Here is a 13,628-nt window from a genome sequence, read left to right as displayed (position 1 = left end):
GTCATACAGCTAGTAAGTGTCAAGTGCCTGAGGCTGGATTTGAACTCAGGTCCTCCTGACTCCAGGGCCAGTGCTCTATCCACTGTGCCACCTAGCTGCCCCCAACACGATTCATATTGCTGAAAGGTAGGGGAAAAAAACCACACACAAACTGTTTCAGAGAGGAATGAGGGAAGAAAAGAATTACACTTGAGAAAACAGCAGTGAAGGAGAGAGATGTCACTTCTGTATATATTCTGAACTTGGAAGCAAGGGAGAAAATTTATAGTAAACAGTCAGGTTTTGAGGGTGAAACAGGATGGAAACAACTTATATTTTTCTGTTAACATTCTTTTACAGAGACAATCTGGGAACAAGGTGATTTCTAATGGAAGAGAACAGAACGAAATTAAAATTCTGCTGGTGGAAATGAGGGTAATTTCAGCGCCATTTAAAAATCACATATTATGGTTGTGCATAAATGTTGGACTCTGATTGCAGGAGACTATGATGGGTTCTTTCACTGAAAGCTTATAAATGAGTTTACAGGCTGCCCTGTAATCCAGATTCTCTAAGGCTAACAGCAAAAGGGCCAGGCAAATCGCTACACAAAGAGGTACCTCTGAACCCCAGGGGATAAGAACTGTATTTGGAGTATGTTGGGTGATATAAAGCATAAGAGGACTGGAAAGGTGTGAAGGATTTAGGGTGTGAAGGGCTTTGAGTACTAAATAGGGGATTTTCTGTTTGATCTCCAGGGGTGATAAGGAGCTACTGGAATTATTGAGTAGAGGGAAGTGGGGTGACAGGGTCAAACCTGCGCATGAGGAAGATCACACTTTGGCAGCTGAGAGAAAGTTGGACTGGAGTGGGGAGACATGTGTGGTAGGGAAGCTATTGTAATAGTTCAGGCTAGAGGTGATGGAGGCCTGTACGAAGTGTCAGAGGAAAGAAAGGTCACATACAAGAGATGAGATAAGGTAACATGTAAGGAAGCTCAAGAGAAGATGGCGGTGTAGAGTTGAACTGGCTCATGAAGGTGTCAAGTTGGGGAAGGGAGTTAGTGCCGGGGTGATGTCCTGGGAAAGAATTGAGGAGTCTGAGAATTTAGAGGTCACAGTGTGGACAAAGAACAAGGTTTCGGGTGTTAAGGCAGAGCAAGAGGTGGCACGACAATTGATTGTGATCAGAAAAGAAAATTTCAGAGTTCCATGAATATGGAAGTGATGCATTTAGAGTAGATGTCAAGATCAAGGGTATGACTCTCTTTGTGTGTGGTGGGGGTGGGGTAGAGGATAGGTTGAGAAGCCAAGAGATTAGGGTATTTGAGGGGATATCAATATGTTTGGTGAAGCTCCCTAGTATGAAGGCAGGAGTGGGGGAAGAGATAAAAACTGAGCTGGGCACTATACTCATTGAGGAAAGAAGAGGAGTCTAGTGGAAGCTGGTATAAAATAGCTACCAGAATTCTGATTGGCTGGGTGATAAATATACACACATACACACATGTGTATACATATGTAAATACACATGACACATATACACATATGCCTATGTGTATATATGCTGATGCACGCATATCTATATATTCATATATGTACATGAGAGTGTAGAGGAAAATGTACTGGAATGGGGAGAGATCTGAGGTAGGCAGACCCACCAGCAGTTCTTGCAATCATCGGGGCATGAGGTGATGAGGACCTGCACCGGGGTGGTGGCAGTGTCGAGAGGTGAGAAGGCGGCATATACACAAGGGGATACAAAGGTAAAATCAACATGTATGTATGTGTGGGTATCTGGGCACACATGCATGTATGTACATGTGTATGTGTGTGTGCGCATATATGCACACACACATACATATACACACATTTGTTTGTTTGTTTATACTGGGAGGGGTAGTAAAGCCCTAAGTGGCACTGAGGATAGACAACTGATCTCAGAGTCAGGGCCTAGGTTCAACTCTAGCCCATTATGACAGATACTGGTTGTGTGGCCCTAACAAAGTCATCTAACCTACCAGTGTCCCAAGTCAACTCTTGAAGTCTATAATTTGATTGGGAGGAGCTGCTTATGCATTGCTTATTAGGAGTTCACCAAATCAATAAAATCACAGTTGTGGTAAAAATGAAAAAAAAAAAAACATACAAGGTGCTGTGTTACGGATTGGAGTTGTGAAGATAAAGGACATGGTCCCTGCCCTCAAAGAGCTTACTTTCTATTGACCTTGAATGAACAGATTTCTAAGGTACTCTTTGCTCCTTCCCCTACTTATGCATACCTTAAAGGAGTTGCTGTGTACTCCAGGGAACTACTCAGAGCTAACCTTTCTGCAGACTGAATTTTGGCAGGGGCTGGGGGGGGGGGGGGATGGAGTGTTGCTTGGGGCAATGAAGGTTAAGTGACTTGCCCAGGGTCACACAGCTAGTAAATATGATGTGTCTGCGGTCAGATTTGAACTCAGGTCCTCCTGAATCCAGGACCAGTGCTTTATCCACCACGCCACCTAGCTGCCCCTAAGGATTGAATTTTAAAAAGAAGTATTTTTATGTCTTGTTATTGAGTAAAAGGTTAATACTTTTAGTTTGGTTCTAAAAGTTGTTTCATGTCTTATCTTCTTGCAAGTTACACTTTGTCTTCTTTGATTTCTTTTTTTACTCCACAAGCTTCTCCTTTAGGAGCCTTAATAAAAATGTATACTCTTTTTATGTGGCAGCTAGGTGGTACAGTGGATAGACTGTGAGCCCTGGATTCTGGAAGACCCAAGTTCAAATGTTGGCCTCAGACACTTACAAACTGTGTGACCGTTCACAAGTCACTTAACCATTTGCCTCAGTTTCCTCATCTACAAAATGAACTGGAGAAGGAAATGGCCAACCACTCCCTATCTTTGCCAAGAAAACCCCAAATGGGATCATGAAGAATTGGACACAGCTAAACAACCCTTTTTATATCATCCATAAATGAATTCAGAAGATGGTATTCTAAATGAAAGATCTTTTATTAACCAATGAATGGATATACTACTGTAGGAACTAAATAATTATCAATCTTGATGACCTCACTATAAATTAGGTTAGAAGACAGAAGGAAGTTGCAACTAAATGGAATGTTGATCACAAGGTCTCTTTGGAGAGGTGAATGATGTTAGAAGGAGTTGGTTCCACTGGGTATCCAAATGCAATGATAAATATCATTTCATAGGACATTTGGTCATCTCATACAGCAAGGATCATAAGTATTTGCAAAAAAAAAAACCCACTAGGAAAATAATTGCAGTGTATACACTGCCTGCTGTAATTAATCAACAAGTATTTATGTACCACATACTGTTTTAGGCATTGGAGATGGAAATACAAAGAATGAAATAATCCTTATTTGCAGTGAGCTTACTTACATTCTAGTGGATGGGGGAGACAAAAAGACAAGGAGTGTGTGTATATGTGAGTACATAAACACAAATATAAATTTAATAAATACAAATAGTAGTTAAATATAAAGCAGTTTGGGAGGGAGGCCACCAGAGCTTGGGAAATAAGGAAAGGGTTCATTCAGAAAAGGGAGCTTGAATTGCACATTAAAAGAAGAGAGCAGCTCAGTGAGGCCGCAGTAAGGAGAGAGTGCATTTCAGGCACAAAGGGACAGAGTGTGGTGCATAAAGAACAGAAAGAATGCTAGTTTAGCTAAATCACAGAGTATGGGAAGGGTGTAACTTCCAGTGAGCTGGGAGAGATATGTCAGGGTCAGGTTGTGGAGGGCTTTATTTTTTAAATTTTTATTTATTTATTTATTTTTAAGTGAGGCAATTGGGGTTAAGTGACTTGCCCAGGGTCACACAGCTAGTGAGTGTTAAGTGTCTGAGGCCGGATTTGAACTCAGGTACTCCTGACTCCAGGGCTGGTGCTTAACCACTGTGCCACCTAGCTGCCCCTTGTGGAGGGCTTTAAAAACTAAACAGAGGAGACTGTATTTTATTCTAAAGGCAATAGGAAGCCACTTCAGTTGATCTAGTTGGGGAGTTGAAAGGTCAGATCTGTGCTTATGAAAAGTAACTTTGGAAGCGTCACAGAGGACTGACTGGAGTGGGGAGAAAGTTCAGGCAAGGAGAACACTTAGGAGGCTCTTGCAATAATTTAAGATAGTGCAGCTAAGGGGCACAGTAGATAAAGTACCAGCCCTGGATTCAGGGGGACCCGAGTTCAAACCCAGCCTCGGACACTTAACACTTACTAGCTGTGTGACCCTGGGCAAGTCACATGGCCCTGCAAACAAACAAACAAACATTTAGCTAAGAAGAGGCGAGACCCTGAGGCTAAGGTGGCAGTCGTGTGACAGTAGAGAAGGGGTTGGATGTAAGAGATGCTATGAAGGTAAAAAATGGCAAGATTTGGCAATTGACGGGCAATATGTGGTAAAGTGTCAAGAGCCCAGGATAATGTCAAGATTGCAAACCTGAGGCATTGCAAGAAAAATGGTTGCCTTGTCAGAAATAGGGAAGTCTGGAAGAGGGGAGGGTCTAGGGAGAAAGATAATGAATTCAGTTTCAGACACACTGAGTTGTAAGATGCTTCCAGGACTTCAAGACTGAAATGTCTCTAACAGGCAATTAATGATGTGGGACTGAAACTCAGCTCGAGGGAGATGATGTGGCTGGATATATAAATTGGGGAGTCATCTGTACAGAGAATACTTGAACCCACAGGAGTTGATGAGGTTAACAAGAGAGACTGTAGGGAGCTAAAAGAGAAGGGGGCCCAGGACAGAACCTTGGTCAATATGCACAATTAGGGAGCATGATGTAGATGATGGGGTGACAAAGGAGAGTGAGAAGAATGTGGAAGATTAAATGGTAGAGAAATTTTTCAACAACTCAATTTGTTGTTCAGTCGAGTCTGACTCTTTGTGACCCGATTTGGGGTTTTCTTGGCAAAGATATTGCAGTGGTGTGTCATTTCCTTCTCCAGTTCACTTTACAGAGGACACTGAGGCAAACAGGGTTAAGTGACTTGCTCAGGGTCATACATCTAGTCAATGTCTAAGGCCGGATTTGAATTCAGGAAGATGAGTACTCCTGACTCCAGGCCCAGCACTCTATTCATTGTGTCACTTAGCTGTCCCAAGAACTCAATAATAACCTTCAAACTAAATCAACATGTACTTTAATACTCAATGACTTCAAGGCAATGGAAGAAGAGGTGAGGAGAATGAAAAATGTTAGAAAACACAGTTGAAGAGTAAGGAATTAGAAAGGCCAAAGACTTTTAGACTACATAGAAACTTCATCCACCATGAATACTTTCTCCAAGAAAATAATCAGAAGGCACTGGACATGGCACTAAATATCAAGCATCACAAAAAAGAAATTAATTTTATTTTAATGCAGAAGAAATGATGCACTAATGTGGAAGTCATTCCTGAATCAGCCTTACCACTGACTTATAAGATCAAAGATCAAAATTAATACCAAAGTACAAGAATAAAAATGAGAAAAAGATGTAGCTTGTGATTAAAAGAATTCCAACCTGACCTATTATAAACAGGGAAAGCATGCTGGAAAAGGGGAAATGCATGGAGAAGGCGTTAATAAATACCAACAACAACAATTTTGGACAGAAGTTTTAACTGCATTGTTGGACAGAATACCTGCACCAATGAGATTGCAGAACCACCTAAATGAAGTATATAGTTTCAAATTTTTTGTGGCATTCTCATTTATAATTCAGACTCCTAGTCATACTAGTTTCTTCTTTTGTTACTGGAACTATAAGGACTATTTGGACTAGTCAAGTCCCCTGAACTTTCTTGTTCTTTAGACCCTCATGATTCTTTTACACTACTTTGTATTATGTCTGTTTTAGGAAATTAACATTTCCAAAATGTAATCTAAATTAATTCAACATTTTGGTTAATTTAACAACAATTAATTTAACTTAAAAAGAAAAAAAGAAATGGGCTCTGATAAGTTACAAACAAGCTCCCTAAACGTAGAGGTGACTGGGAAAAGAAACAGATGGGGAAGAAGCTCTAGGATTGATGGATAATCTTAGATTATTAATAGTAATTATATTTTATATTTGCTTCTTGTAAGCCACTGGAATTCACCTTTTTTAAAGAGCCTATTCAACAACTTCAATGATTTAAAGCAGGGGTTCTTAACCTTTTTAATGTCACGGGCCTTTTGACAGTTTGGCAGACCCTTTTCCAGAATGTTGTTAAATGCATAAAATAAAATACATAGGACTTCAAAGGAAACCAATTATATTGAAATACAGTTATCAAAGTGCTTTTTTAAAAAAATCCCCACAAATTTATAGAATCCTGATCTAAAGTGAAAGGGGAAAAAATGTAAATATTCCCATTCAAGGTTATCTTGAAAATCAGTACACAGGTTTGGGAAATTTTGCAAAAAATTTTTAAGACTCATTTTAACTTTCTTTTCTTTTTCTTCTAACAGTTTTCTTTTTTAGAAGTGGTTACCTCCTCCATGTTATAAGTCTACAAACTGCCAAGAAAAAATGAAGTACATTTCCTTTGTAATTACATGTTACAATGACAATAATTGTGTTGAAAGAAGAAAAAGAAACCCAGGTGGTAGGCTTTGAACAGACACGTAAACTGTTCAATTTTATAGAATTTCAGGTTTGAAAGACCTGTCTCCATAGTAAATACAAGGAATAATGAACCCATAATAGACAACAAATTAATGAAAATGTTAGCAACTAAAATAAAAATTCACGTGGCAAGGTAGTACTGAAGGATAACTGTCTTTTTAAAAGAAGTCCCAGGTCCAGAGAGCACACAGTTGTTCCCTTGGATACCTAGCAGGTTGGCCCACCCAGAGCTGAAAGCCACGAAACAAACCTGCTAAGACATGGAGATAGATCCTCCAGCCCAGGAAACAGTGCTAAGTGGTCAGGCAGACAGAATAATGGCCTGGTCTGCCTGGAGTCAGAAAGACTTGAATTCTAATCTGGCCTCACAGGCTAACTTTGTGACTCTGGGCAAGTCACCTCACCTCACTTGATGTTTATGATAAGAATGTTACTGAATAAGGTTATTTCTGTTACATCTTTCAAGGAATCTTGAATGATGCATAGACAGGAGACATTTTGTTAAAAAGGAACTTAGGAAGCATTTTTCCTACTAAACAAAATGCTTTTTCATATTCTACAAACAATAAGCAAGATAGGAACTGTAGTCTCAGTATCTTTCAGTCAAGTACAAAGTGGCAAAGATGGGCTCTATGTTGATTCTCTGTTGCCAAAGCCTGCTTCTTCCCCACTAAAACCCTCCTCGTGGATGACCTTAAGTCATGGATAGACAAGCTGGATGAAGATTTTGTATAAGTAGGAGAGTGTATACATGTATACATACATACATATCCAGATATCCTGATATCTATCATCTATCTATCTATCTATCTATCTATCTATCTATCTATCTATCTATCTATCTATCTATCTATCTATCTATCTATCTATCTATCTCTTGCCACTAGACCCAGATGGCTCTGAAAGATAGAATGAGGTTGGTGACCTTGCATAGACCTCTTTCATTTAAATCCAATTGTAATGATTGGAATGATGCCACCTGCTGGAGACTTACTGTAGAAAAGCTGCGCTATGAGGTAAACATCTCTGAGGGCAAGACCATGGGTCTTTTCTTTGGTGTCAGGAAGTGATGTTTGCTGGTGGGAGGAAGAAGGGGGAGGCTGGCACTCTGACTCGGGCTCTTTCCTGTGGACTCTGGCAGAGAGTGGAGCTAGAAATGTGCTCTCCCTTTAATAGATAGATGAATGTAGGCCTTTCTCTCTCTCTTTACCAAATTCTTATTCTCCTTAATAAATGCTTAAAAGCCTAACTCTTGCTAAAGCTTATAATTTATTGGCAACTACTCATTAGATATTTTAGACAGACTAGCTAGAATTTTAACCCTTAACACAATTCAGTGAAAGTCATGACATCATGGTCTTCTTTAAGAATGAAGGACAGGGGGAAGCTAGGTGGCGCAGTGGTAAAAGCACTGGCCCTGGATTCAGGAGGAGCTGAGTTCAAATCCAGGCTCAGACACTTGACACTTACTAGCTGTGTGATCCTGGGCAAGTCACTTAACCTTCATTGCCCTGAAAAAAAAAAAGAATGAAGGACAAGGGGGCAGCTAGGTGGCACAGTGCATAAAGCACTGGACCTAGATTCAGGAGGACCTGAGTTCAAATTCGGCCTCAGACACTTGACACTTACTAGCTATGTGACCTTGGGCAAGTCACTTAACCCCCATTGCCCTGGGTGGGGGGAAGAATGAAGGACAATCAGGCAGCTAGGTGGTGTAGTGGATAGAGCACTGGCCCTGGATTCAGGAGGAGCTGAGTTCAAATCTGGCCTCAGACACTTGACACTTACTAGCTGTGTGACCTTGGGCAAGTCACTTAACCCCCATTGCCCTGGCGGGCGGAGAGAATGAAGGACAATCAGGCAGCTAGGTGGCGCAGTGGATAGAGCACTGGCCCTGGATTCAGGAGGACCTGAGTTCAAATCTGACCTTGGACACTTGACACTAGCTGTGTGACCCTGGGCAAGTCACTTAACCCCCAACTGCCTCACCAAAAAAAAAAAAAAATCACTCAACAACAGAATAGGATCTTATTTTCTCTATACCCCTATAGCCAATTCTGTGGCATTAAAGATGGAACTTATGATAGGAAATCACCTACAAAACTCTGTAAGTTAATCTTTTCATGTTTTCATAAAGAAATCCCCAATTCATGCATTCTCATTGAGGATTTCTCAGCCACAACTCTTTTTGGTGGGGTATTATTATCTGTGATCCTTATTTTTTTGAACTCTTTATTCTACTTGAGAGACTTTGAAAATCAATTCCTAAGCACCTGACAAATTGTGTCCACTCCGACATGACATGTATAGATTTTCCATATGTATCTGATTAAGTCTAGGAGCTCTTCTGGACAATGTTCTTAAAGGTCACTGCAATTTCTGAACGTAAGCAAAAGACATCAAATATGGTCATTCAAAATGTAGATCAATATAGTAACACTAGCAGATCTGTTCTATTTTTTGTCTTTTGTCCTCATTCAACTTTCATTTTCAAATGTCATCTAGATGACTGGACATAGCCAGATCTCATGCACAGCTAGCTGCAGGCTTCTTTTCCCTTCAAAAACTTTTCACTATTTTGAATAGACTGCTCAAAGTGTTCTATTTTCCTTCCCAAAGTATTCTAAACTGATGTAATCCTTGGTTACCATGTCTCTCCACTTAACAAGGAGATTATATGTTTTCTCTAACTCTAGGCTCGTTTAATCCTGTTTTGGTGACTTTTAAAAAATCGATTACACTTTTTAGCGATAAAGTCAATATCTTTACATTTATCCATTTCTCATTTAAAAAATTAATAGTCTGTCTAAATAGGTTAGGTCAGAGCTACTGTAATAACATGTGGTATCTAACCTCTAGTGTTTATCCTTCTGTTTGATTTGTTACTTAATCACAATTTTTTATTCTAACCAACTGATGGTCTGATTACTCATATGTGATTTTGTCAACTTCAAGCTATCTCTCAAGTAGAACCCAGATTACCACTTAGTCAAAAAGCATTTATTTAGTGCCTACTTTGTGCTAAACACTATGCTAGGCAAAAAACAGCTGCTGTTCTCAAGAAACTTATAGTCTAGTGGCTAAGACAATATGCAAACAACTATGTGGAAACAAGACATACACAGGATAAAGTGGAGAAAACCAAGATGGGGAAGGCACTGGCATTACAGGGGATCAGAAAAGGCTCTTTATAGGTGAGGTTTTAACTAGAACTTGAAAGAAGCCACGGAGACCACAAGATGGAGATGAGGAAGGAGAGAATTCCAAGCATGGGGGATAGCCAGTGAAAATGCCTGTAGTTGGGTGATGGAGTATCTTATGTGAGGGAGAATAAGGAGGCCGATCTTAATGGATTATACAGTATGTTGATGGGGAGAGGGGAAGGAGGAGGGAGTTAAAGGTGTAAAATGACCAGAAAGGTAGGAAAGGGCCAGGTTAGGAAGAGCTTTGAATGTTAAACAGGATTTTCTCTTTCTTGGTGATAGTTAAGAGGGGAGACATGGGTATGAGTTGCGCTGGATGGCTTCTGAGATCTCTTACAACTCTGACAGTCTATTATTCCAATAACTCCTTTATTTGTCTATTCAAAGAGAACCTATGATTCATTCTTTCATTGAGCTAAAATATTTTTATGTCTTCTGGTTTCAATTATGCTAATACGGATGTAGTTTAGTTACTTCTGGTTTGTTTGTTGTTTTTTGGTGAGGCAATTGGGGTTAAGTGACTTGCCCAAGGTCACACAGCTAGTTAAGTGTCAAGTGTCTGAGGCTGGATTTGAACTCAGGTCTTCCTGAATCCAGGGCCAGTGCTCTATCCACCACGCCACCTAGCTGCCCCTAGTTTAGTTACTTCTACAATTAGTATGAAGTAGTTTCATTATTTGAAATTTGCACTATTCCAAGTAAAATTATATGTGAAACATGGTAATTAGGTCCAGCTCAATGAAAATATGCAGTGCAAATTCAAATAATGCAACCACTTAACAGCAATTCATTATTTGCACTAATTGGGACCTGGCTTTAATGTGTCAAGTCAACTTATTTATTTATTTATTTATTTATTTATTTATTTTTTTGTGCGGGGCAATGGGGGTCAAGCAACTTGCCCAGGGTCACACAGCTAGTTAAGTGTCAAGTGTCTGAGGCCGGATTTGAACTCAGGTACTCCTGAATCCAGGGCCGGTGCTTTATCCACTGCGCCACCTAGCCACCCCCAAGTCAACTTATTTTTAACTGAATAAAGATTACAAGAGGAGTTCCAATTTTTTTTTTTTTTTTGCAAGGCAATGAGGGTTAAGTGACTTGCCTGGGTCACACAGCTCATAAGTGTCAAGTGTCTGAGGTCAGAGTTGAACTCAGGTCCTCCTGAATACAGGGCTGGTGCTTTATCCATGGCGCCACCTAGCTGCCCCTAGTTCCAACTTTTATAGAGTTTAAGAACTGTGATTCTTAGCAACTTTTGCCACCATCATTCTGTAAAGCAAAAGGTTCCCATACAGGATGGAGAAAGATTTTGGATTTTTGTACATTTTAAGGGTTGTTTTGGCCAAAAGAGTTCATGACTTGATGACTAATAACGAGCCTCTTTAAATCTAGCTAGGGGCCTATCCTCCTAAGAGGAACCAGAGTCCCTGTGCACCAGGATGAAGTACTGGAATAGAACCTATGTGGCAGTCTATGGCACATGTGTACCAAGGTTCCATAATGTAAGTGATTTCCACCCGTCAAATTCTAATGTAAATCTCATCGGTTTCAGTTTTCTTAATTTGGTTTCTTTGCTGTATATGTATTTCAAAAGACTTTGTTCTCTTGTTTTATTTTATCTATATCCCAAGTTAATCTAATTTAAGCAGACATTAAGGCCCCTTGCCTGGCAACAAACATTTGCAATCGTTTCCTTTCCACTGCTACTTCAGCACAGAGGTTTCTGCTCAGGGGGATTAAGTACATCAGCAGCCTAGAAGGACACAGGCTATCAATCTTTTATTACTTTACAGGCTCAAAGGATAAAAGCATATGAGAGCTGGAACCTTCAAGATCACATCATCCTTTTCATCTCCTCCACACTGTGTCTAGTGTCAGAAAGATCTGAGTTCAAATTTAGCCTTGGACTAGATCTATTTTGCTTCGATTTGCTGCATTTTCCTCAACCGTAAAATGGGAATAATAACAGCACCTACCTCGTAGGGTTGTGAGGATCAAAAGTGATAATAATAATATTATCTTAAAACAGTACCTGACACATAGTAGTAAGGCAGGAAACATACATTTTTTAAGTGTACCAATCCCAGGAAGTGGTTACTATTATTCCCATTTTACAGTTGAGGGAACTGAGGCAGTCAGAGGTAAAGTGACTTGCACAGTATCACACAGCTAGTAAGTATCTGAGGCTAAATTTGAATTCAGATCTTTCTGACTCCAGGCCCAGTACTCTATCCACTGTGCCACGTAGCTGCTTTAATAAATGCCTTTTTTTTTTCCGTCTTACCTTACAGATAAGGAAACCAAGGCACAGAAGTCGAGGAACTTGCTCAAAAGTCATACAAATTAATTCAATGCTACTTAAATTCAACAACCTTTAATTAAGTGGTGACTATGAGAATGGCACTATTCTAGTGCTGGATATGCAAAGACAAAGACCAGACAGTTCCTGCTCATACAACGCTTTCATTTTACTGGAGGAAATTAGCATGAACACTGAAGAGTAACTGAACAACAAAAACATCTACCAAGAAAATATAAAGTAATTTTGGGGCAGGAGGACAGCACTGAGCAGAACCAGGAAGTCTTCTGACTTGTGGCACCAATTTCTCCCCCTACTACTCGATGCTGTCTCCTTCGTCAAGGTTATCTGAACAATCTCCTCAAATTTCCCTAGAATATCTGCCATTTTGTGGGACACACACATTGGTGAACAAAAGAGAAGTCAGGTCAAATATCTTAATAGATTTGAAGTCTAGAATAAAGACTTTAAAATGTCATGCCATGGAAGAGGGAAGAGAGTGTCATACTGCCTGTAAGTCAAGTGAATCACCTATCCTTTCTATTTCTGAGTTTCCTTAACTGAAAAATGGGATTATTATCCCCTTCTCTTCTATCCTCACAGTGTGATGAGGCAGTAAAATGAGACAACAGATGTAAAAGCACTTCATAAAGGTATGAAAGCAAAATACTACTGCTTTTCACTGTATGAGAAAGTGGTTTATGGTCTGTCTTCAGGAGAAAAACATATAAAGCCATTCATTTTAATTCCCAGGGGAGACAAGTTCTGTAAACATTTTACTGTAAAGTGGTCTGAGAAAAGGAGAGAGAAAAAGGGAAAAGAAGAGAGGTAGAAAGGGAAATGAAGAGAAAGAGAAAGGGAGGGAAAGAAAAGGAGAGAGATAGAGGGAAAGAAACAGTGAGAGAGGAAAAGAGAAAGAGAGGAAGGAAAAGAGAAAGGGAGAGTTGGAGAAAAGAGAGGGAGGATGGGAGGGAGAAGGGAGAGAAAGACAGACAGACAGATAGACTCAGTATACTTTTCTTACCACAAGAACATGTTCCAGGAGATCCAGGTATCCCAAGGTACATTCAGTTCCATAGCGCAAGGCTCGGGCTCTCACATCGTCAGCAACATCAGCATGATATGAAGCTTGCTAAGGAGAGAAAGGAACACAGACCTTAAAACAGGAAGAACCAATCATATACTAATGGAAGCAGAGAAAGGAGTTTCCCCCTAAATTCACAAGATCATAGAAGAAAAGCTGGCAGGGATAGAAATCTCAAAGACCATTTAGGTCAAACTCCTTTTACAGAAGAGAAAACCGAAGTCCAGGGAAGATGAAATGTCTCCCCTGGTCCCACTGGTAACATGTGTCAAAGGCAGGATCTGAACCCAGGGTTCTGACTCCAGAGCCAGTCCTCTTTCCACAATGAACTGTAAAATCTAATTTCTCAAATATATTACCAAGGGGGTTGGGGGGGGGAAGGGGGAGATCTACAAACCTTACTTTGAATTATTTATTTATTTTTGCAGGGCAATGAGGGTTAAGTGACTTGC

The 13,628-nt window shown here is 40.1% G+C and overlaps 1 protein-coding gene across 3 annotated transcripts in view; it reads right to left on the bottom strand.

The window, feature by feature from the left end:
• TLN2 (talin 2) overlaps nucleotides 1-13,628 on the bottom strand; it is a 604,144-nt gene that overhangs the window by 37,014 nt on the left and 553,502 nt on the right. For all 3 annotated transcript variants that reach the window (XM_043982393.1, XM_043982391.1, XM_043982392.1), the window contains one exon: nucleotides 13,117-13,224. In XM_043982393.1, coding sequence (XP_043838328.1) covers nucleotides 13,117-13,224 — 108 coding nt within the window. The remainder of the gene's footprint in view (nucleotides 1-13,116; nucleotides 13,225-13,628) is intronic.

This window comes from Dromiciops gliroides, chromosome 2 (genome assembly GCF_019393635.1).
Source record: "Dromiciops gliroides isolate mDroGli1 chromosome 2, mDroGli1.pri, whole genome shotgun sequence".
Classification (NCBI taxonomy): Eukaryota; Metazoa; Chordata; class Mammalia; order Microbiotheria; family Microbiotheriidae; genus Dromiciops; species Dromiciops gliroides.
Note: the sequence above shows the minus strand (reverse complement) of the source record. Positions and strands in the feature narration are given on the sequence as shown.